The sequence below is a fragment of the Mycteria americana genome, chromosome 2, assembly GCF_035582795.1.
Source record: "Mycteria americana isolate JAX WOST 10 ecotype Jacksonville Zoo and Gardens chromosome 2, USCA_MyAme_1.0, whole genome shotgun sequence".
Lineage (NCBI taxonomy): Eukaryota > Metazoa > Chordata > Aves > Ciconiiformes > Ciconiidae > Mycteria > Mycteria americana.
Genome location: NC_134366.1, coordinates 72,160,300 through 72,180,683, shown reverse-complemented (window position 1 = coordinate 72,180,683; position 20,384 = coordinate 72,160,300). Strand labels below are relative to the sequence as shown.

Genomic DNA, 20,384 nt, shown 5'->3' with positions numbered 1-20,384 from the left:
TGAATAATATCGGTGTTACTCTAGAACATGTTCACATGGGAAGTTATACCATTGTAGTTTCATTTTTCAGTTTTCCCCAGTAAACAGTTTTCCACTCCGAATACTCGAAGCAGCTGAGTAATGGGAAGAATGAAGTGCACTAGGAAGCAGGCAACTAATGGTGACAAACACCTAACTAGTGTTACAGTTCTGGTTTGGTGTCTTTTGGTTTTTTAACCCCACTGATCATAGGTTTGGGATTTTTTGTTCATTTTTGGGGTTTTCTTAGTTAAATGACTAAAAGGGAATTTATACTTTAAAGAGTGAAGGGAACTGCATATTGTTTGTTTGGACCTTTCAACTTTACAAAATGTTGCTATTTTTATTCAGATGGGTCATCGAATCATGTTTACAACTATCAGCCATGTGATCATCCACGTCAGCCTTGTGATAGCTCTTGCCCATGTGTAATTGCTCAAAACTTCTGTGAGAAGTTTTGTCAATGCAGCTCAGAATGTAAGTAAAACATTTAAAAGCTATAAATGTATTTCACTGTCCCAACATCTAACTCTGTACTAGCAGGCAGTCTGTATTGCAGTGTTGGCAGGAGCAGCAAATTGTGTCAAATGGTGTGAGAAGGGAGCACATGTTCAGTTTAATTTGGCCCTCTTTACTAGCCATTGAATGAAGTCAGAAACAGTCTTCAGACCTAAAATTGAGGAAGACTAAAGTAAAATGAGGGAAGGAAGGAATTTACTCCCGAATGTCCTATACAGATATCAATGGCTATGGTTTTTTTAATATTCTGATATGCTACAATCTGCACTGTCTTAATTTTACAAAGTACTTTTTTTCATAGTTGCCCTTTTTGTTTTCCATATGTTCCTTTGTAGGCCAAAATAGGTTTCCTGGATGTCGTTGTAAAGCACAATGCAACACTAAGCAGTGTCCATGTTACCTAGCTGTACGTGAATGTGATCCTGACCTCTGTTTAACATGTGGAGCAGCTGACCACTGGGACAGCAAAAATGTTTCTTGCAAGAACTGCAGCATTCAGAGAGGATCCAAAAAAGTATGTAGATAGTTATACAACTACATGCTTATTGCCTTGGTTTTGAGGCATTTTTGTAATTTTCATGCCAAGAATGGAACTTTGCCTTCATGCTGTCAAACAGGAAAACAAAAAAACAAAAAGGGAGGTAGCTGTCACTTATGTCAGCTTGCTTATGTGCTGCTGTTAAGCTCTGTGTACGTTTTGTCATGTACCAGTTAGTGTTTCCTGTGTAACACTGAAGTAGAATATCTCCTTTTCCCCATTCAGACTTTGCTTGTAATTTGCAAATAGGCTGCTGTTCTAAAGTGATAGCTCCGTCAGTCTTTCCCTAGATAAGCATAAAGAAGTTTGGCTGAGCCATAGATACTGGCTATTTCTTTCTTTAGTTGTTGATTCTAAAGCACAAACTTGTATACAGTCTACCAAAGATATCTCAAAAGCTGGTTCAGCTCTGTCAAATAAATAAATAAACAAACCAAGGTTTATTTCTGCTCCGGAACATCTTCTCAAAAACCAGTTCAGTTGAATACTGAGCTAATCAGTAGTGGGCTCCTGTCGGCACACCTTTCTAGATTGAAGTCCTTAGTGTATATGTTTTTCTGTAACACCCTCATTTCAAGGTTAAACTAAAATTTTTATTGGTTTTCAAGTACTTCATGTGGTTTTTCTGTCACATACAACTTCTGATCCACAAGCTGTAATTTCAGTGTGCATTTGATAATTAGAAGAATCCGTGCTTGTCCTCTCTCCTGGAGCCCCAGCATATGTTTCATTAAGTGATAGAATTAAAAACAAAACAAAAACCAAACCAAAAAACAAATCCAAGCCAAGCATGTCTAAACTTCTTGGTTTTTCTCTCCCACAGCACTTGCTATTGGCACCTTCAGATGTGGCAGGCTGGGGAATTTTCATCAAAGATCCTGTACAGAAGAATGAATTCATCTCTGAATACTGTGGTGAGGTAAGGATGGAGAACACTGGTTATGTATGAGCTTAATTAGTGAAGTTGTGATGGCTAGGGACCAAGAGATCATCTCTAACTTGGTATCATGTTTAGACAGAGAGATGTGATTGACTAAGTATACAGCTACTGCTGCCAGAGGCTCCAAACCCAAGAGCTAGATGGTTGAAATGTCACAAAAAAATTGACATAGGTTCTTGTGAGAATGAGAGGCTGGAGTGTCATTTTCATCTTAGATGTAATTTCAATTCAGGCGTGCCTGGAATTTTGTGCAAAATCATTTAGTATAGTACTAAAATTCAGTAGGTGCTTTCACTAAATTATGTTCTATAGTAATAAGAAAACTCTGAATCAGGTATGCAGTCTTGATTTTTGGGATGAGAAGCCAATTCTTGCTTTCCTTCAGCTCTGAAAGAACTTATTTATGCTAAGAGCAAACCATGGTTGTTTGATAAGCGCAGAATGCTTGCTGCAAACAGTACTTTATTTTTGGGAATATTTTCAGTCCCAGAGAATAAAAAAACCCACCTTTCTTTCAGAATGTCTGGGTTTTTTGACCTTAAGCTGCTACAGTTACAAAAGGGGAGAAGTGGTCTCTTTTATAATTACTATTTCTTTCAGATTATTTCTCAGGATGAGGCAGACAGAAGAGGAAAAGTATACGACAAATACATGTGCAGCTTTCTGTTTAACTTGAATAATGGTATGTATGTACTAGCCACAACCCTTGCAGCATAAATAAAATATGTATGCTCACTATTTTGTTCAGGCCTGTTCTTTTGCAGGCAGCAGGTAACATTGAGAAATTTTTTTTCTACAGATCTTTTCCTAGCAATGTGTAGATTCCTAATATTGATAGCTAGTGCTTTTTTTTTTTTTCCTAAATACTAGTCAACTAGATAGTAGCAATAGAGCCTATTACACAAGCCAAATATACCAGATGAGTTGAGTAGAAGTAGAATTTCATGGAGTAAAATTATGTGCAAGCATTAGTAAAGTAGCCTAAAGAATTTAAAAGGCTTGCTAAGTATTGTCTGAAATAATTTTACTGTGACTTAAATTAGCAGTAAGTTATGTTGTGTTGGGGGAAGAAAAACCACACAGACATGTGGCTACTGCCACTTGAAGAGAAAAACACAGACTGCACTGTGTCAAGTTTGAAATACTAAAAAATATTTGAAAGGGGGGAAAAAAAAGCTGCTTTATGTCAATGTTGACTTAGCATATTTATGGAGCTTGTCCTTGTGGAATAAAGGTAGAGAAGCTTCAAATGAGAAGCCTAAGTAGTGCCACTGTGGCAGGAGATCAATGTAATGCACAGTGTGGGGCAGCAGGAATATTTTGAGTCTCACGGAACAATACAGTTATCGTAGGATGATGTGCCAGCTTTACCATGTGGGAAGCTGAGCAGTTATCTTTTCCAGCTGCTAAAATCCAAGCACACTAGGTATTAAACACAGAAATTTGTTTGTAGGTGACCTATCCATCTTTTGTGGTTTTGTTTCCCCCTCCCCCCCAGATTTTGTGGTTGATGCAACACGCAAGGGCAACAAAATTAGATTTGCAAACCATTCAGTAAATCCCAACTGCTATGCAAAAGGTAAGTTTTAAATTTACTTGCTTTTAGCAATGTATGAAATGTGGGGTACTTATTTAGAGTACACATTTTACCAGTATTTGTGTTAATGTAAGTTTAAATTTCTTTTAAACAGTTATGATGGTTAATGGTGATCACAGAATAGGAATATTTGCTAAAAGAGCCATTCAGACTGGTGAAGAACTGTTCTTTGACTACAGGTTGGTAGATGGATTTTGTAATTTCTTCCTATCATAGACTGGATTAGTTTTCAATATTTCTGCCCAGGTCGTAATTAATTACTGTGCCTGCCTCCTTACAACCTCAGGTCTCAGCAGCCGAGAAGCGGTGCCCTTGCATTTTTTTTAAGCCAGGTACCATAGTAAGGCTGCCTTGAGAAAAGCAGCTGGTTAAGAACCTTGCCAACTTGGAACACTGGCTTGTATAGAGAAAAGTTTAGTGACAAAGAGGGACAGACCTGCATATTAAACTTTATCTGGTAGGGTTCCCTAGGTAGCGGTATGGGTTGTCCCTTCCATCATCCAGAAATGGGCAAGAAGTATTCTCACGTTATTACGAGAAGTGCTTGCTAAGATTGTGTTCACACTTTCCTCTAAGATCATCTCACTTGAAGAAAACTAAGCTGTCCAGTGATGATACTGTGTAAGTCAACCTTGAGAAATGCAGCTGCTTTCCACTAGCTAAAATGAACATTGTGACATTCAAGGTGAAAAAGTGTGGAATTTTAGTATTTTGTGTCCTCTTGGTCAAACTCCTCTAAAAGCAGTTTTTTGAGTGGTCAGCATTGTTCTGCATCTGCAAATTCACACAAGGAGTAAAGGCCCCAGCTGGAGAGGAAATCTAAGTATGAGAGTATTGCAGGCTGTGGTGCTGTGCTGTTACATCAGAACAACAAAGCTGAAATGTTCAGTGTTACTGGTTTTAATTTTTATTGTTCTTTTTTTTTTTTTATTATTTCAGATATAGCCAAGCTGATGCCCTTAAGTATGTGGGCATCGAAAGAGAAATGGAAATCCCTTGACACCAGCTACCTCTTCTTTTAAACAAACAGCTGCCTTATCTTCAGGAATTTCTAGTACTGTGGGCAATTTTAGAAAAATAAAAATGATGCAATTTGAAATTCTGTATTTGCAAAGTACTGTAACAGTAATTTATAGTAACAAATTTTAAAAACAAACCCCAACTTTTTATTGCCTTCTCACCAGCTGCAAAGTGTTTTGTACCTATGAACTTTTGCAATAATGTGGTGTGGTACATTTTTTTTTCAACCTTGAATAAAGGATACTTGAACTTCTTCATTTTTACTGGAACTGAGTTGGAATTTTGTGTCAGCCAGTTGAGGAAGCAATGTGAATACTTACTTCCGAGCGAAGAAGTATTCCATACTTGCCTACTTCTGTTACTGTTACTTCAGGTCACAGTTAAGATTAACGTGAAGATGTGAAGTGTAGGAGCCATCAGTCAGGCTGATCAAGGGAACTTCAGCATGTATGGCATCTAAGTAAAATAGTCACAGTCTTGAAGCTACATTCTAAAGTGAGGGCTGCAGTTTAGAAGTTCCTACAGTTGCTGCTACAGCTAACCTCTTGTCACAATATCAACTGCACTTAATTTTTAAAAGTTTTTCTCTACTTTTGCTAAGTCTCATCAGTCCTTAGTCCTAACATGGAGTCTGTCCATTAGCAGCAGATGTATTTAAAGGGTGGGGAAAAGGGTCCCCCCCCAGAAAAAACAACAGTTGTGATTGCTGGGACAAACCCTACTTTCAAGACAAATTTGTGGTACAAGGTTTGATTCTATTTGCCTATTAGCTTAATGGCAACTCAGCTGCCCCAGCAGGTGCTATGAGTCTCTTCGCTCTGTTCACTCAGTGTGGAAATAACAGATGAGGACACATTGGCATCATTTGGTAAGGGAACTGGCAGTGGTACTCCAATAAACTGGAACCCTCAGCTGCAGCTTCTCTGAAGCAGCAAACTGAATAATGAATGTAGCAGTAATTACACATACGTTCCTCTTCTGCATCAACCAGCCCAAGACTATTTTTGCTGTATCTCTTGTTTAGCTGTAAGCAACCACTATTTTGCTTATTGGCACAGTTACTATCTCTTACTACAAACTTTTTATATATCTGTTTTTATCCAAAATTGTTTAGGTTGCAGCTAGTTGTCTGTTTGGGTCTTGTACAGGACTACCACATATTTATTTCTGATTTGCCAGCTGAGTGTGAACTCTGCAGCCTACTACTAGATAGAACACAATGCTTTAGTCAAAACAGCTGGGGTGGGAGGGCAGGCACCAGGACACGCTGTTGCAAAACTGATTTCAAGAAATCCTGTCACTGACGCTGTATGTTCTGCACTTGAGGAAGCTCCAACTTGCTGGCCCTGTTCAGGAAGAGCCAAAGCAGAGCTGCCTGCTTCCACACTCTCAAGTACAGCAGGCAGCTGCCAGATGCCATCCTGTTCTGTGGTGGCCTGAGCAAGAACCAAGAATTCATACTCCTCATCTTACTCATCAGAAAAAAAAAAGTCCAGAAGTCAAAACTTATTTTCTCCATGCTTGGGTTAAAGCATGGCTCTTGTCTGAAGCCAGACCAACAGCAGATGGACTTTAAAAATAGAGCTCTTGCAAGAGACAGCATACGAAGTATACAAAGCAACGTTGCTTTAACCAGCGATGGGTTAGGGCTAGGCTTTGAGAGGCAGCTCAGAGCAGGTTATTTCTAGCCTTCCACATCATTCAGCCTGCTTCTCTGTCACTGTACCACTCTTACCTCCTGCTACAAAGATCTGCTAGCACCAAACTTTCTGCTAGGAGAGAGTTTACAAAAACAAAACACAAAACAGCATCTTAAAGAAAAAAAAAAAGCCAGCACAGAAAGCATCACAAGCTCCATTCTTCTAAATTTCAAAAAGCAATCTGAAAATTGAACAGCAAGATGCTCCTATTACCCACACTGGCAGTCTTTAGTGCAATTAAAGTTCTTTCAGGATAGGAAGAGCAAGCATGCAAAATCTCAAGTGGGGATGAGAATTTTCCCCCATTTTCCAAACCAATTTGGATCATATCTAATACTGCTCCATAATTCAAGCTGGGAGTCTTTAAAAAAAACACAACAAAAACAAACAAAAAACCCCAAAACAAAATAAAAACAAACCCACCCAGACATTTTTGTAGGTCAAAGCCCAATTGTAACCATGAAAAACGAGTTTCCCTCAGAGAAAAACAGTATCAACACAAACCCTGGCTCCTTTTTCTTCATGCCAGAACAAACACTGAACAAATCACAGATTCTAAGGGAAAAAAAGGGTCTGGCTGCAGCAGTTCAGTTCTTTTCACCATCAAGAATAGAAAATATAAATTACCAAAATGTCACGTTTTGGATGGTAGTGTTTTGCTTGTAACATGTGGAAAGCTAATACTCATTTCACATGTATATAATGAGCACAAAACATTGTGAGAAGAATGGAATGAAGCCTGGTCAATCACTGTATGTGCAGTAACACTCAAAAATATTCTAATTGCATTTAATGGGAAGAGATCTTTAGGAACACACTCAATTTTCTGGCTTAGTCAAAGAAATGGGCAGCCTAACCTTATTTACTCAGGGCAGTATTTAGGCAAGTGTGATGCATTTTATAGTATACTGAACAATATTAAAAACCAGCTCCAATTTCAGCTGACCAATTATTGCCACATATATTCTAAGTATTTTCTGTTCTGCATATCATGTGAAATCATCACAACTTTTGTTTCAAAGCCCAGACATTTCCTCTTAAAAAGAGAGTAACATGCACATTTGATGATAGATGGCAATTAATTTCTTCAGAGAACAAAATGTACTTAAATCACCAGAAAACAGGGAAAAGGAGGAAAAGCAAAACGAATTTCTATAGCTTTCATAACCATTATACCTTTTATTTACATTTAGAAAGATAAGTCATGAAACTTAAAACAATAAAACCAAATGCAACTTGTACAGAAATCTTTTAATTTTTTTTTATTTATCACACATTAAAAAATGAAACACACTATACAAATGGTTTTTCATAGCAGATTACACATGGGTCCATTCAGACTCGCTCTCAAAGTGCTGCCAACATTTATAAGTGCTGCCTGTGATGGCAGCTGTTTATCATATAGCCAATGTATTGATTTAAATGCAGTAGCATGCAACCCTTAAAGGAGAAGGGTTTGATTCCTTTCTGTTCTTAAATTAGGTTAAATGGCATTGGTGTCCATATTTACATACTTGAAATGTATCAATCCTGAGCAGTTCTGATGTAAGTCTGAGACTGGCTGATGGGAGTCCTGGTCTCAGTTATTAAAAAGGGAGGTCCAAATGGCAGCAGGGTGGCTGCTATGAAGTTCCGTTGCTTTCATTCTTTCCATCACATACCTATTTGCCGAGTGTCACACAGTCAAGTAATTGCTAATAAAAATGTTAAGCCAAGTAGCTGTAGGTGTCCTTCTCGCCGTCTACGCGTTCCAAGTACTCCTTCTCAATCAGAATGTCGATGCATTTCTGTGGGAGAAACAAACGTAAGTGGTGCAACACTGGCAGAAAAGCCCTCTCTGTGGTTGCTACAAACTTTGAACAATTTTGGCCATTGAATTTCATGCCAAGTAGAGGACGGGAGTAGGCAAAGGGCACAAACCATGGCAATTCGCTCTCCCGTTTCTCACCACAGCCAAGTAGAGGACTTCACTAATCCACTAAACTGAATTATGCTTACTTGATGCCATTCCAGGGTAGTGACTGGGAGCTCAACTGATCATCAGTATGCTGAGCAACTTCATAGTAAGACAGCAAATAAAGAGTTAAACCAAGATGCAGAGTGCTTACTGTAATGTTACTAAAGATAGCAGTTGCGGTAACTAGCTGCCTGTTTCAGGGTGCATCTCTTTCAGCATTTGGTGCCAGTTTATGCAACTGCTCTCCACTGCCTGTTTTTTGCCCCACCTATCCCATTGGCTGCGGATGTAAAAGCCATTGGTGGGACCACTAAACAAACCGATGACAATGAACAAATATAATGCACCCCTCCCCAACATTTTTATTCTAGAAGAGATCAGGAAACTGTTCCATTGAGCCGGCCCACAAGCAGTGGTACCCCCACAACTGGGAGAGCAGGAACAAGAGGTAAGCCTGGAGCAGAGGCTGCTGCAAGCTGGCACTGATGTGAAAAGATGCAAGCAAGCTACTGCGTTACCACGGCCAACAATACAAAACATGCATATTACCAGAAGAGAAATACAGTATTTCTGGCTAAAACATTTCCTACTTAATTTACAACTCCAGTAATCTGTCCTTACCCATCCCATCTCCTTAGCTTCCCTTTTTAATTTGGAAGCATATATTTTGTCTATATATATCCTCCTCACCTCCTGGAACACAGGTTCAGAGACGCAGTTCTCACATACCTTAATGACTGGAACTCGTGGCTTGAACCTCGAGGACAGCTGTGTTAGCACTTCTCCAAGCAGTTGCTGGTGTTTTAGAACCTTCCTCATTTTCATGATTCTCACAATAGCAGCCTGCACAGCAAAGTCGGAAAGGTGTGCTTAGGAGCAAACTACTTGTTCTGGATAAAGCCATTTTACTTCCCTAGCAGATCACGTCTGCTAGTGCAGAAGCATCATCACAGCAAACTAGAGAACCAGATGGGGAGAAGCATGCCTACAAATGTCAACTAGTCACGCAGACTTTAAGAACTCAGATTCTACATACCCTACAGTCATCATAAGTGGTTTTGACCCATGAATTTTAAGAACTACTCTGCTTACGGTCAGTCATAATAATAGTACCAACTGGTACCAAGAGCAGCATGAAACTACTTATACAACAGAAAACCTTCTTAATATATTTAACCTTACTGTGACACTCTCTCAGCAGTACATTTGTATTTCCTTCCCCTGCCTCTTTGCTTCTCAAGTGGATTCCAAATGAACTGACAGAAAAACACTGTTAAGATCATACTACCTACTAATGTAGTTTTCACTAGTTTTCACCCAAGCCAGTGGTCTGGTGAGTGTGTGCATCTGTGGAAGCCAAACACTCATCAACATGATGTTAGAACATTGTGAAGAACAGTGTCCTATCATGCCTTTCTACATTTTCTATTACAGACTCCAATTGCCTTTAAGAGTATTGTAGATTCATTTTTAGCTCCAACACAGTGTGCTGCAATGGCATATTGTCTCTTCATAAAAATTAAGAAAACCCCACAGTAAGCTTCATTAAAGGATTACAAAGCTGTAGTTCTAAGTTCATAGCATGGCAGCGTTCTGCAATACAAGTCACCTGAATCAGTAGTTTCCTATCTTCCTCTATATTTTTGTGTGTAGTTTCTTGCTCCTGCTTCTGTTCAGTCTTCATTGGCACATTGATGTTTACCCTTAATTTTTTGCTGTAAAGAAAAATGTAAGTTAACAATTAGCCTGTTTAAAAACCAAACACAAAAAAACCCCAAAAAACCCCAAACAAAACCTAACTCCAAAATAAAAGCCACACCACCACAATTACTTTACCATAAAAGGGTACTTGGTCTAAAATTTTCCGAAGTGCCAATCTTATTCAAATTAAAAAAAAATGAAATAAAACCCCAAAAACCACAACCAACCAAAAAACCAAAATACCTTTTTGGTGGTTGTTCATGTATTTCATGACTTACTGAATCCAACGTAATGATCTGTTAGGTCAAATTAGCACTGTACAATTAGACTGTATTTGAAACATTTCTATGTTTAGTAAGAAGCTTCCAGTCAGTGAACGGGATAAAGGAAGTCAGTGGAAACAGAATCACCTTTCTGGTTTACAGATTGGATTCTGACCATAATGTGGAGAAATCCATCTGTTCTGTAAAACTGAATTCTGCCTTTCTTTCACACGCTCCTCAGTGCCCACAGTTGTGCTAGGGCGAGCCCACTACAACACGTGGCCGCTCTCAAGATAAGGTGCTGTGACACAAGCGGGGAAGGAGCCTCAGCACCAGGGAGCGTGGGGCAGTGCTCAGCCTGTTGGCTGCACTGGAGAATGCTGTGGTGGAGAGGGGATCTGTTATTTATTTAGCATAGTCTTGTGCATCATAAATTGGGAACCACCGAGTTGCACAGTGCAGCAACGCTGAGCTGTTTCCATCACTGCACTAATGTAACTGACCATGAACTCTCAACCTTTAATTATTTGTCAAGGAGGGAAGAAAGTGGATAAAGAGTGAGGTACAAGGAAAGGTTTTAAAATGTTTCTTTCACTTGAGATCTTATCTTCAGGAAGTACGGAACTCCTCACTGAGTTTATCTGTGTTTATGTCTATGCTCTGGTAAGCATGATAAAAAGTCACCACAGTACTGTGAACAGCTTAAAATATATGAACATTTAAAGCAATACTGGTTAAAGTAGGTCCAGCAGGTAATAAACACGATTTTCAGTAGTTTTTATTAAGTTTTCAAATCACTGTACATTCTGAAGTTCTAAAATGAGCCTGCTGATCTTCTCGTTATCTCTAGTGGATGAACATTTAAGACTTTCACCTTTGCTGGTCACTGTACACTACTGTAATCTTATAAAATATAATGTATTCTGCTGAGTGCATGCAAGTCATGCACCTCAGTAAAAACCAGCACAATTTCTTACCAGAAATAAATTATACAAGAATTAGACAAGAATCAAGGAACAAAAAAGACATATGAAAATATGTCCAGGCCTTGACAGATGTTATGACAAAGTCAAAGTCAGATAGCTGAAATCTTACCCATCCCCCCTACTAGCCAACCCTCTCCTTTAAAGCTGGTACACGTTGGATCTATATTTGAATTGGCACTTGATCCCTGGAGCTTTCATTCCAGGTACATTAGGTTTTACCCAAATTTTGAAAGCAGAGAAGGAGGATGCTGCCCATTATACACAAGTGATGTATGCTGCTGAAGTTTTTCCTTACTTTTTATAACCAAGATACAGTTTTATTAAGGTATCTGGTTTTAACTCCACCTCATCAACGTTTGCATTTTCATCTTCCAAAACCTGCAAGAAATAAATAAAACAAACAAGTAAATAAATATTCATGAATACATTTTGCTGAACGTTAAGCAGGTAATAAAAAAAGCAAGAGTACTTACAAGCAATTTTGATTTCAACAGTATCTGTAGAACTTGTGCCAAGATATCCTACAAAATTACAGAAAATATTATCAGAGCAGACAGACAGTACCTTTTTATAACTTAAAATACTTCAACAAGAATACACATATTTAGACTAAGAACTAGTGAGTGCACAACACTGCAAAATGAGTGGAAAAAAAGGCAGCAAAGACATAGTTCACAGAAATAAAATGTAATAAGGCCCTTTTTGGGTGCTAGGTTATACTCCCCTTGTGGTCAAACAACATCACATTCTTTAGAAAGACTAATTCTGAACAACAGATCTTTCCAGTTGCTGTTTTAGGAGCTCTTTTGCAAGCAGATCTGTAAGTGTAAGAAATCATTTTTCCCAAACCATGCAAATATAGATAACATGGCAAGCTTAAACCTCAGAAAGCAAGCACCCTCTACTTTCCGATGAACGTATTTTTCTTTTCTTGCTTACACCAGGGATCTGTTCTGGTTACTGTCGCTGGTCGGTCACCCACATGGCTACACTACTGTCAATGTTCTGTGCAGGCTTGCAAAGCTGCTATTTTACCACAGTGGAAATCTTCTGGGTTTCATGCAGTTAGTTTTCAGCTGTATAAAGAGTTTTATTCTGGTCCAACCATAATTTGGGCCAAATATTTATTTTACATAAATAAATATATATATATATATATATTTTTCTATCTATCTCTGCCAACAAGCATCTACAATAAATGGCAACCCATGAGACTTCTGGGTTTGCTGTAAACCATCATCAGCAGTAACTTTCTAGATATGCATTTCTAAAAGTAAAGAGCTCACTGACTAGAAATTGCCTAACTTTCCAGAAGTCCCACCAGACTCGATTCAAACCTATTAGTAAAGGACACAGATGCCAAATAAACTGTGGGCCATACAGCCTACTTGGAAAGAAAAGGAGGGAACCTTTTCCACAAGAGAGAGAGAGCGCCAGTGAAGCTGGAGATTTTACTCTGTTCATATAAGCCTTGGGATGCAAAGAAGAACGGATACACGATCAATCATTTAGGGAAAATGCTGTTTTTCCTAGAATGTTGCCTTTTAATATTAAAATGTACGTAGTGTAACACTGAAAACTTACTACCAGAGCTCAGCAGGAAGCTAGACAATTCATTCTAGTCACGAACAGGAGTATACATACACTAAGATTCATCAGAAGACTAGGCAGTTATGATTACAGGAAAGTAAACCAGGAAAGTAAGTTGACCAAGAATAGAGCACATCTGTCTCCTTCAGGACAGAAACTGACTCTGGCTTCAAGCTTGTCTAATCCCAATTTCTTACAATAGCAGGAAGAGCCCTGAAGACCAAAAGACTTGTTCACAAGAGTGTGGTAAAATGTGCAAAGTCACTACCATTTTTATTTGAGTACTGTCTGTCAGCTGCTGCACAGTGTAGGCATCTTCTGTGTTGTACTGCAGTAAAATCGCCATCTGGAATGTGGATGCCTAACAGATCCAAAAAAAGAGAATGAAGGGGAGAGGGGGGGGAATCAAAATGAGAATGAACAAACGTACTTTCTGAATTTGAACAGCCTGAAATTCACCAGTTAAACAAATATACTGGAATATTTGGACAACAGAGAATAGCCAACTAGTACTAATCATTACACAATACAGAAAAATCTGATGTTACTTATACAATCAGAACTCTACCGTCCAGCATTATCTAAACATAAACCCTAAGATTATGATCATTTAACTAGCTGCAGACACTTTATCAAGTCTTCTATTATGGTGTCAAAGCCTTATCTTTCTACTTGCTAATATAGTTTTAAATTATTTTCCTCTGTCACTGCCTGACTCTTACCCATTTAATATTCATTAAAACCTAGACAGCTACTGAATTCATCCTCACAACCCTCCCAACTCCAGGAGAATAATGAAACCAAATTTATAAACAAGGCAGCTATCAGTGGCTTATTCACGTCTATCACTACAGGGTTAACATATGTTGATGACAAGTTCAAAGTCTGAGATTATCTTGTTTCTTCTCACTGTTGTGAACTCCCCTCCTCTGTCTACTTTTTGAGAGAAAGCAGACAGGAAAGTCTAAGCAGCATGAGATCTTATGCAAAGAGCTTGCAGTCGTCTCACGCAACGCAGTTCGACACCTGTTTAAACCACAAGTAATGTATTCCCTTTTCTAACTCAATTTTCTTTTAAACATAGATCTTAAGTATCAGTAGAGTAAGTAAATCAAACATATAATAAAGGTTCTATTAATCGTAACACCAACAACCATCTGGGGAGGGCTAACATTTATGTTCACTTCAGTAATACACAGACCTGTAGTCATCAGGTCTTGCATCCATGCTTTGCTTTAAATAGACAGTAGCATTATTCACAGGAATAAAGCTAATGAATGCATGTGAGCACTGTAAATAGTAGCTAAACATATATATGCATGTATACATATGAATGTATACACACACACACTCCAATTAAGGAACTTAATTATTTAAAATATTTAATTGTGATACATCATTACATACGGTTAATGAATATTTTGACATACAAATAAAATACAGCTCAATTCACTGTATTATCTAGTTTGTGTGCAGGCACAGGTATTCACATGAACTCCACTACTTCAACATCTACACGCTTCACTATTTTAAACACATTTATCTGCACAATGGTCCTTTGAAGTAAAGAAAAGCAATTATCTCCAAATGAGAAGTAAAGAGGCTGAGCAGCCCACCCAGGTAACATAAGAGCAGTGGAGCAGCATGTGAACAGCAAGTCTTCTAAATGATCAGCTGCATCCAGTCCTCTGAATGCAATCATCATCAGGTGTTGCTATTGGCATGACATTATCCTTACCTGTAACGTGTATCTATTTTTGAAACAGTTGGTAACCAATTCCCCTTTGGACAGCTGATACAACCATGTTAACTTTCTTCCACTATGACGACTGGCATAAAATGCAGTAAATCTCTGATAGCTCCGTTCTAACTGTATAAAAACAACAACAATAAATAAATAAAGAATATTATGTACCTTCATTTACCATTACTAGAACATGCTCTGGAACCAACAAAGGAGAATCAAATCTGATCACCCTCGACTGCCACGTGGTCTGAATAAGACAAACAGAAATCCAAAGTATTCAAATTCTCCAGACTAGATCAAAATTTCCCTTTGTTACGAGTTTCCCCTCTGAAGTGTCACTAACAATACAAACCTAAACAAGCATTTAAGTTCCATTCTTCCTTTTACGATACATTAAACAAGGCTAGAAAGGTGGTTTCTTTTAACCACCTTCATCCTCCAGGTAACAGCAGTTAAACTTACTTCTCATGTTAAGTATTCATGTCTTGTTCACGCTGGATAAGCACTCAACAGAAAACTAATGATTATAATACCTAAAGATTTTACTGGACAGAGCCAAAGCAACGACAAGAAACATTTTCTTAAATAAAAGTATACACAGAAAAATACACTAAGAAAAATTTGCTTCAGTTACTGTTGAATGTTTTGAAGAAAGATTAATTAACCAGGGTCTCTCCACAGGTTTACGTATTTCACACAGTTCCCTCCTACTACCTTACTCACTTATCTTGTTCCAAATATCCTCCAGCCAAATAGGCAAACACCAGAGATACTTCCAGTCCTCTCTGATACACAACAAAACAGGAGGAGACACCAGCCTTGTAAAACAAGTTTCTCGCGTGATCATTCCATGTTTGGATGAATCAAGTGCAAGCGCCTCACCTCAGATGGCAGAGCAAACGTGCAGGACTGCTGGAACGGCCACGATCCAGAACTCAGCACCTGGATGCTGAAATCCACTGGAAGAGAGGTGACGAGGCTGAGCTGCATTATCCCCCTTGCTCCCACCCCCTCTTCAAACACACAGTCCCCGTTCTAACAAAACCAAGAAATGGTTCTGCCTTTTGCTCAAACTAACATGGTGAAAAATCATTAAGCAATATATATTGTTTTTATTCAGACCATAAAACAAAGGAATTCATGTAAGATGTCACTGCAGTTGGAGAGCTTTAGATTTACTGCGACAGTCACTCAATTTTCTCTCATTTGTAGAAGTTATTACCCTGTTTCTATCCCCACAACGGATTTCTCTTTTAACACGCAAGTGTAAAAATTGTAAGCATTCATTTTTATGTGCAACTAAAACTCATCACTCCACAGTACACAACTGCAAGGATAAACGTTTCACATTTATACTTGTAAGGCATTTTGGGCAAGTCAGTAAGAATTATACAAAAACTAAGTAAAATTTAAGCCTGACAATACACAACTCTAGATATAATCGAAGAAATAATTATCATTTCTTTAAAGAACTTGTTTCAATGTGCTTCAATGAAAAAATATTTCTTTATTAAAAAAAGTAATAGCGCTGTCTAACAACTGAAAACACAACATCCTTTTTTCCTTAATACTTTTAACAGAATTATGAACTTAAGCCATGTTGTGCTCAAAATCAAAACTGTTTAAAGAAAAACATCTTTCCCTTTAAAAAAAAAAAGACAGGATTCAACTTAATTTAATTACATACCTAAACATGAGCTGCAAAATCAGGAGGAGGCTACCCATAACAGAAGATATGAAGTGCTATTAGAAAACAAAGTACAGACCTAAAAGACTAATTTAAAAATCCTAGCTGTCTTGGTCAAAATAATACTAACTGTAACTTCTGGGGGTATGATGTCTAAATCAAGTATTTCCCTCATATAGTGAGCTCTGTAGAAATCAGAGGAAACTAAACTACTCAACAGTAACTTAGGTAAATGTATTACTTACAATCTAACGGCTCTGAATTGGTCAGGTGCTTTTTAAATTGCTCATTCAAGTCCTTGCTTACACCAATATCTTGGAACATCCGCTGCAGCTTGGAGGTATACTCAAAACCACAAGCTTGCTGTATTTTAAAAGCACAGATACGTCAGCAAGACACATTTTTGACATTGGATAATGAGAAGAACAAAGTATCGGAGCCTATTTTTCTTAAAAGAAGATGTATAAAGTTCAGTATTTCCCTTACTCAAAGTACTGATCCCAACTAGACATGCTCTTTAACTGTCATCAAAAACTGAAGAAAATTTTGTTTATAAATGAAGCAAAACACACAGTGAAACAGACTACTAAAAGAGTATTAGATCATATTTTGGTTGACCCTGAATGAATAAGGGTTAATAAAATTAAGCAACTTTTCAGCAGTCATTCCCTTGGATAATTATATCCATGTCATTCATTTGGATAAGAATAATTAAGCTTAACTCCATCTTAACTCCATTGGACAAGACATGCACTACAAGCTCCTAGGAGGTTAAAAAAAGGAAAAGACCTAGGTTGCGTATGAAAGGACATAAATCAATGTTTTCCAAGGCAGCCTGAAGACCTGCAGTACGGTAGATCATGGGACAGTCATGGAATACTCACTTTTAGTTTAGAGATCATGCTTGCCTCAGCATCATCACTAGCGCTGTTCTGATGTACAAGTCTTTTTGCCAGCATTTTAGCATAGAATTTTTGAAACACATCTTTATCCTCAATGTACTTGAAGACAACCATCTGGAAAAGCCAAGATAATTTGTCAGAAAAAAAAACCTATTTAAGCACTTGTCCTGAAAAAGCTGTAGCAGTAGCTACTTCATTTGCACTTACATTTAAGGGCAGGGTTGGTTGTTTGGTTTTGGTTTTTTGGGTTTTTTTTGTGGTTTGGTTTTTTTTTTGTTTTTTTTTTTTTTGGGGGGGGGGGAGGGAGGAGGTGGAGTGGTGGTGTGTGTTTGTTTTAAATGTGGATACTGTTTTAAACTCATTAACTGTATATTCCACATGTACAGCCAAATGAATAAATATGTAGTGCATATAAGTAATTATATAAAAATATACTGTAGAAATTATATATATGTGTATATAAAAATGAAGTAAAGCATAAATCCCATTTAGCCACTTTAAATCTGCTGTAAAGAGCTTTTTTTTTTAAATTTAAAAAAAAAATACAACCAACAAGCCACACAGAGATGAAGATTATTACTGAAAAGCTGAAATGTTAAATAATGAAATCAAACATACAAAATAAAAGGTTTTCTCTCATCTGATTTGTGTGACAATCAAATATTACTAACTTATCAAAGCTTACACAGAAGAGAACTATATTTATAGACATCTTACCACTTGATTGAGTGTATCTTCCAATTCTGCTTCTTCTGGATTCTTTGAGCTGCAATTAAAGAAATGCATTTTTAATGAGTCCCAAAACTGCTGAATTAAAACAACATATGGATGTATATGGAAATTTCATAAATAAAAGAACACAGATTGAGTAGTTTTGGGATCAAAGACTCTTTAGAGAGGAAACAGTGTAATGAAATGAACACTACTCTTCACTACTCCACACGTAAGCAATTCTGAAGTACGAGATTTTTAAACAATAGGTTGAAGTCCTGGACCATGAATTGCTTGGGACTTCCCGATAGCCTGACACTTCTCAGGATTTAAGGGCTGAAACACGGATCTCTTTTCCTGCCTTTTTTCTGCTGCTAAATGCTAGCTTCATTTCTTATCTTACATAGTACAGTGAAAAGAAAACAGCTCGGAGAGCTGGGTCTTGACTGGGTGAGAGCTCAGGTGGCACCACATTGTTTTCCTCCATATCATGCTTGTCCATCAGGCATACCCGAATCTACCCTGCACAAAGCTAGTATTTACAAAGGGGAAAATAAATCCTTTGCTGAAGGAAGGAGGGGATGGGGAAAGGAAAAGCGAGCAAGTTGTTCTGGTTTTGGGTTGTTTGGTAATGGCTTTTTTCCTCCTCCAAAAGAGCTAGAAAAGTCGCCAGTGACAAAACTGACACCAATCCAGTATGAACTGAACTGATACCAACTCAATGTATGAGCTGCTGAATCATTTGAAGCCAAATACCTTAATTAAATTATGAACCATGAGCATTTAGAAGCAGTTTGTCCTCCTCAATTTCTGCCCAGATGGAAGAAGATACAGAGAAAACAACAGGAGGAAAGCAAGAGTTTTAATGGAAAAAGGGAATGCTAGTCTCTTCTTTACAACATATATAACACAACTCAAAATTTTTTTTGGGGGGGGAGGGGGAGAGGAGGAACCCGAAGTAAAAAAATCCTTTCTGTTTTATTAAAAAAGTAGAACTTAGTTTCCTATAAGGACCGAAAGGTCTTAGATCTTTTATTATTTCCCCCCTCTTCTTTAAAAAAGAAAAGTAAACTCCATATAATCTTTAGGAATGGTCCTATTGACATTTTTGTATTCAGAATTTGGTATAACTAATTTTTCTTGAAACGTTAAGTTCTGTTTCTGAAGACACAATATAAAACTTCATATGCTAAAACCTTCTGAAATAAAAGCCAACCTGAAATAATAATTTGTCTTTGAAGACGTACCTTTTCTTTAGTAAAGAGTCACAGTATCGTGCCAGTAGCTCTGGGGATTTACTGGATGATTGAGCCATTTTTGTCACCGCATTATTATTTATAAATCGACCACAAGCCTATAAATCACAAAAGACAGTGAAATTTTGGGAGACAAAACAGTGAATAATAATAAAAAAAATGTTCACCGTATGCCACTACATATACTTACTTTGTCTAGTGCAGCCACAAAGCCAGCATCATTATTGAATGCAGACATGACTAAAGCATTATATTTCTTATGGACATCCAACACTGTCTGTACATACATTTTTGGATCCTGCAATAAAGAGAGACTGTTTTTTGCAACTTGTTGACTTTCTGCTTTTTACTTCCTCCAAAATGGAGCTACTCACTGGCCTAAGCAAATTTGTATGGGGAAAGTTTACAAAGTATTAGAAATATTTTAAAGGTAAAATACTATCTAGACTAGTTTAGGTCCTATGTCCAGGACTGACTTACAATTAGCACAAGCTTTCATTTACAGCAACCAGAGTGCAGAGTGTACTACGTTATATAGTACAAAAGACGACAAAACCACTTTCTCAACCATTGCAAACATTTCCAAGAAGGACATTTTCAAAGACATAAGCTTCATTCGAATCAGACTTGAGAGAGCTGGACAATCATAAAATGGCAGTTGCTACAGAAGAAACCCTCAAAATAAATCTCTCTAGTAAGAATGTAACAGGTGTATCCCCAATAGGTACAATTCAGTACAGAGACCTCAGTCATTGTTGACAGTTCTTAAAAATTATTCGCTCAACACCCAGTGGCAACCAAATGCCAATAAACACCAAGTTTATGGCACTCACAGACTGAGTTGTATGTACAATTACTGATCTCTGCATCTCAATAAAGATGGAGTGGAGTCAGAGTAGAAACAGTGAAAGGCAACTAAAACACCAGGCAGATATGGCAGCTACTATACAACAGACTAAAAAGGCTAGAAGTCTTAAATTTGGAGATCAGAAGTTTGAAGGGGCATATGACCAAGGTTTACAAAATCAGAAGGATTACTGAAAAGATGAACGATCACTAAAAGCCACATTTTGTAACTACGGGGCACTTGATGAAAGTGATAAGAAACATGTTTCAGACAGATAAAGAACATCTTTACATCTAAGGTAGTGGACTTCTGGAACTTGCTGCCACAGGAGGTTGTTGGAAGCCGATAATATCAGCAGGCTCAAGAACGGATTAGACAAACTCACAGACAACAGGTCCATAAATA

The 20,384-nt window shown here is 37.8% G+C and overlaps 2 protein-coding genes across 9 annotated transcripts in view; one reads left to right on the top strand and one right to left on the bottom strand.

The window, feature by feature from the left end:
* EZH2 (enhancer of zeste 2 polycomb repressive complex 2 subunit) overlaps positions 1–4,886 on the top strand; it is a 51,657-nt gene extending 46,771 nt beyond the window's left edge. For 7 of the 8 annotated variants that reach the window (XM_075493737.1, XM_075493739.1, XM_075493741.1 and 4 more), the window contains exons 14-20: positions 370–495; positions 873–1,051; positions 1,899–1,994; positions 2,616–2,697; positions 3,514–3,594; positions 3,707–3,791; positions 4,552–4,886. In XM_075493737.1, the coding sequence (XP_075349852.1) occupies positions 370–495; positions 873–1,051; positions 1,899–1,994; positions 2,616–2,697; positions 3,514–3,594; positions 3,707–3,791; positions 4,552–4,612 (710 nt within the window). In that variant the 3' untranslated portion in view covers positions 4,613–4,886. The remainder of the gene's footprint in view (positions 1–369; positions 496–872; positions 1,052–1,898; positions 1,995–2,615; positions 2,698–3,513; positions 3,595–3,706; positions 3,792–4,551) is intronic. The other variant, XM_075493743.1, reaches the window with a different exon arrangement.
* Positions 4,887–7,546: 2,660 nt separating this feature from the next.
* CUL1 (cullin 1) overlaps positions 7,547–20,384 on the bottom strand; it is a 54,746-nt gene continuing 41,908 nt past the window's right edge. Inside the window, exons 10-22 of the mRNA XM_075493735.1 lie at positions 19,323–19,430; positions 19,124–19,230; positions 17,883–17,931; positions 17,148–17,279; positions 16,509–16,626; positions 15,459–15,535; positions 14,568–14,699; positions 13,098–13,190; positions 11,713–11,760; positions 11,535–11,617; positions 9,899–10,004; positions 9,019–9,132; positions 7,547–8,119 (exon numbers count right to left, since the gene is read on the bottom strand). Coding sequence (XP_075349850.1) covers positions 8,039–8,119; positions 9,019–9,132; positions 9,899–10,004; positions 11,535–11,617; positions 11,713–11,760; positions 13,098–13,190; positions 14,568–14,699; positions 15,459–15,535; positions 16,509–16,626; positions 17,148–17,279; positions 17,883–17,931; positions 19,124–19,230; positions 19,323–19,430 — 1,248 coding nt within the window. The 3' untranslated portion in view covers positions 7,547–8,038. The remainder of the gene's footprint in view (positions 8,120–9,018; positions 9,133–9,898; positions 10,005–11,534; positions 11,618–11,712; positions 11,761–13,097; positions 13,191–14,567; positions 14,700–15,458; positions 15,536–16,508; positions 16,627–17,147; positions 17,280–17,882; positions 17,932–19,123; positions 19,231–19,322; positions 19,431–20,384) is intronic.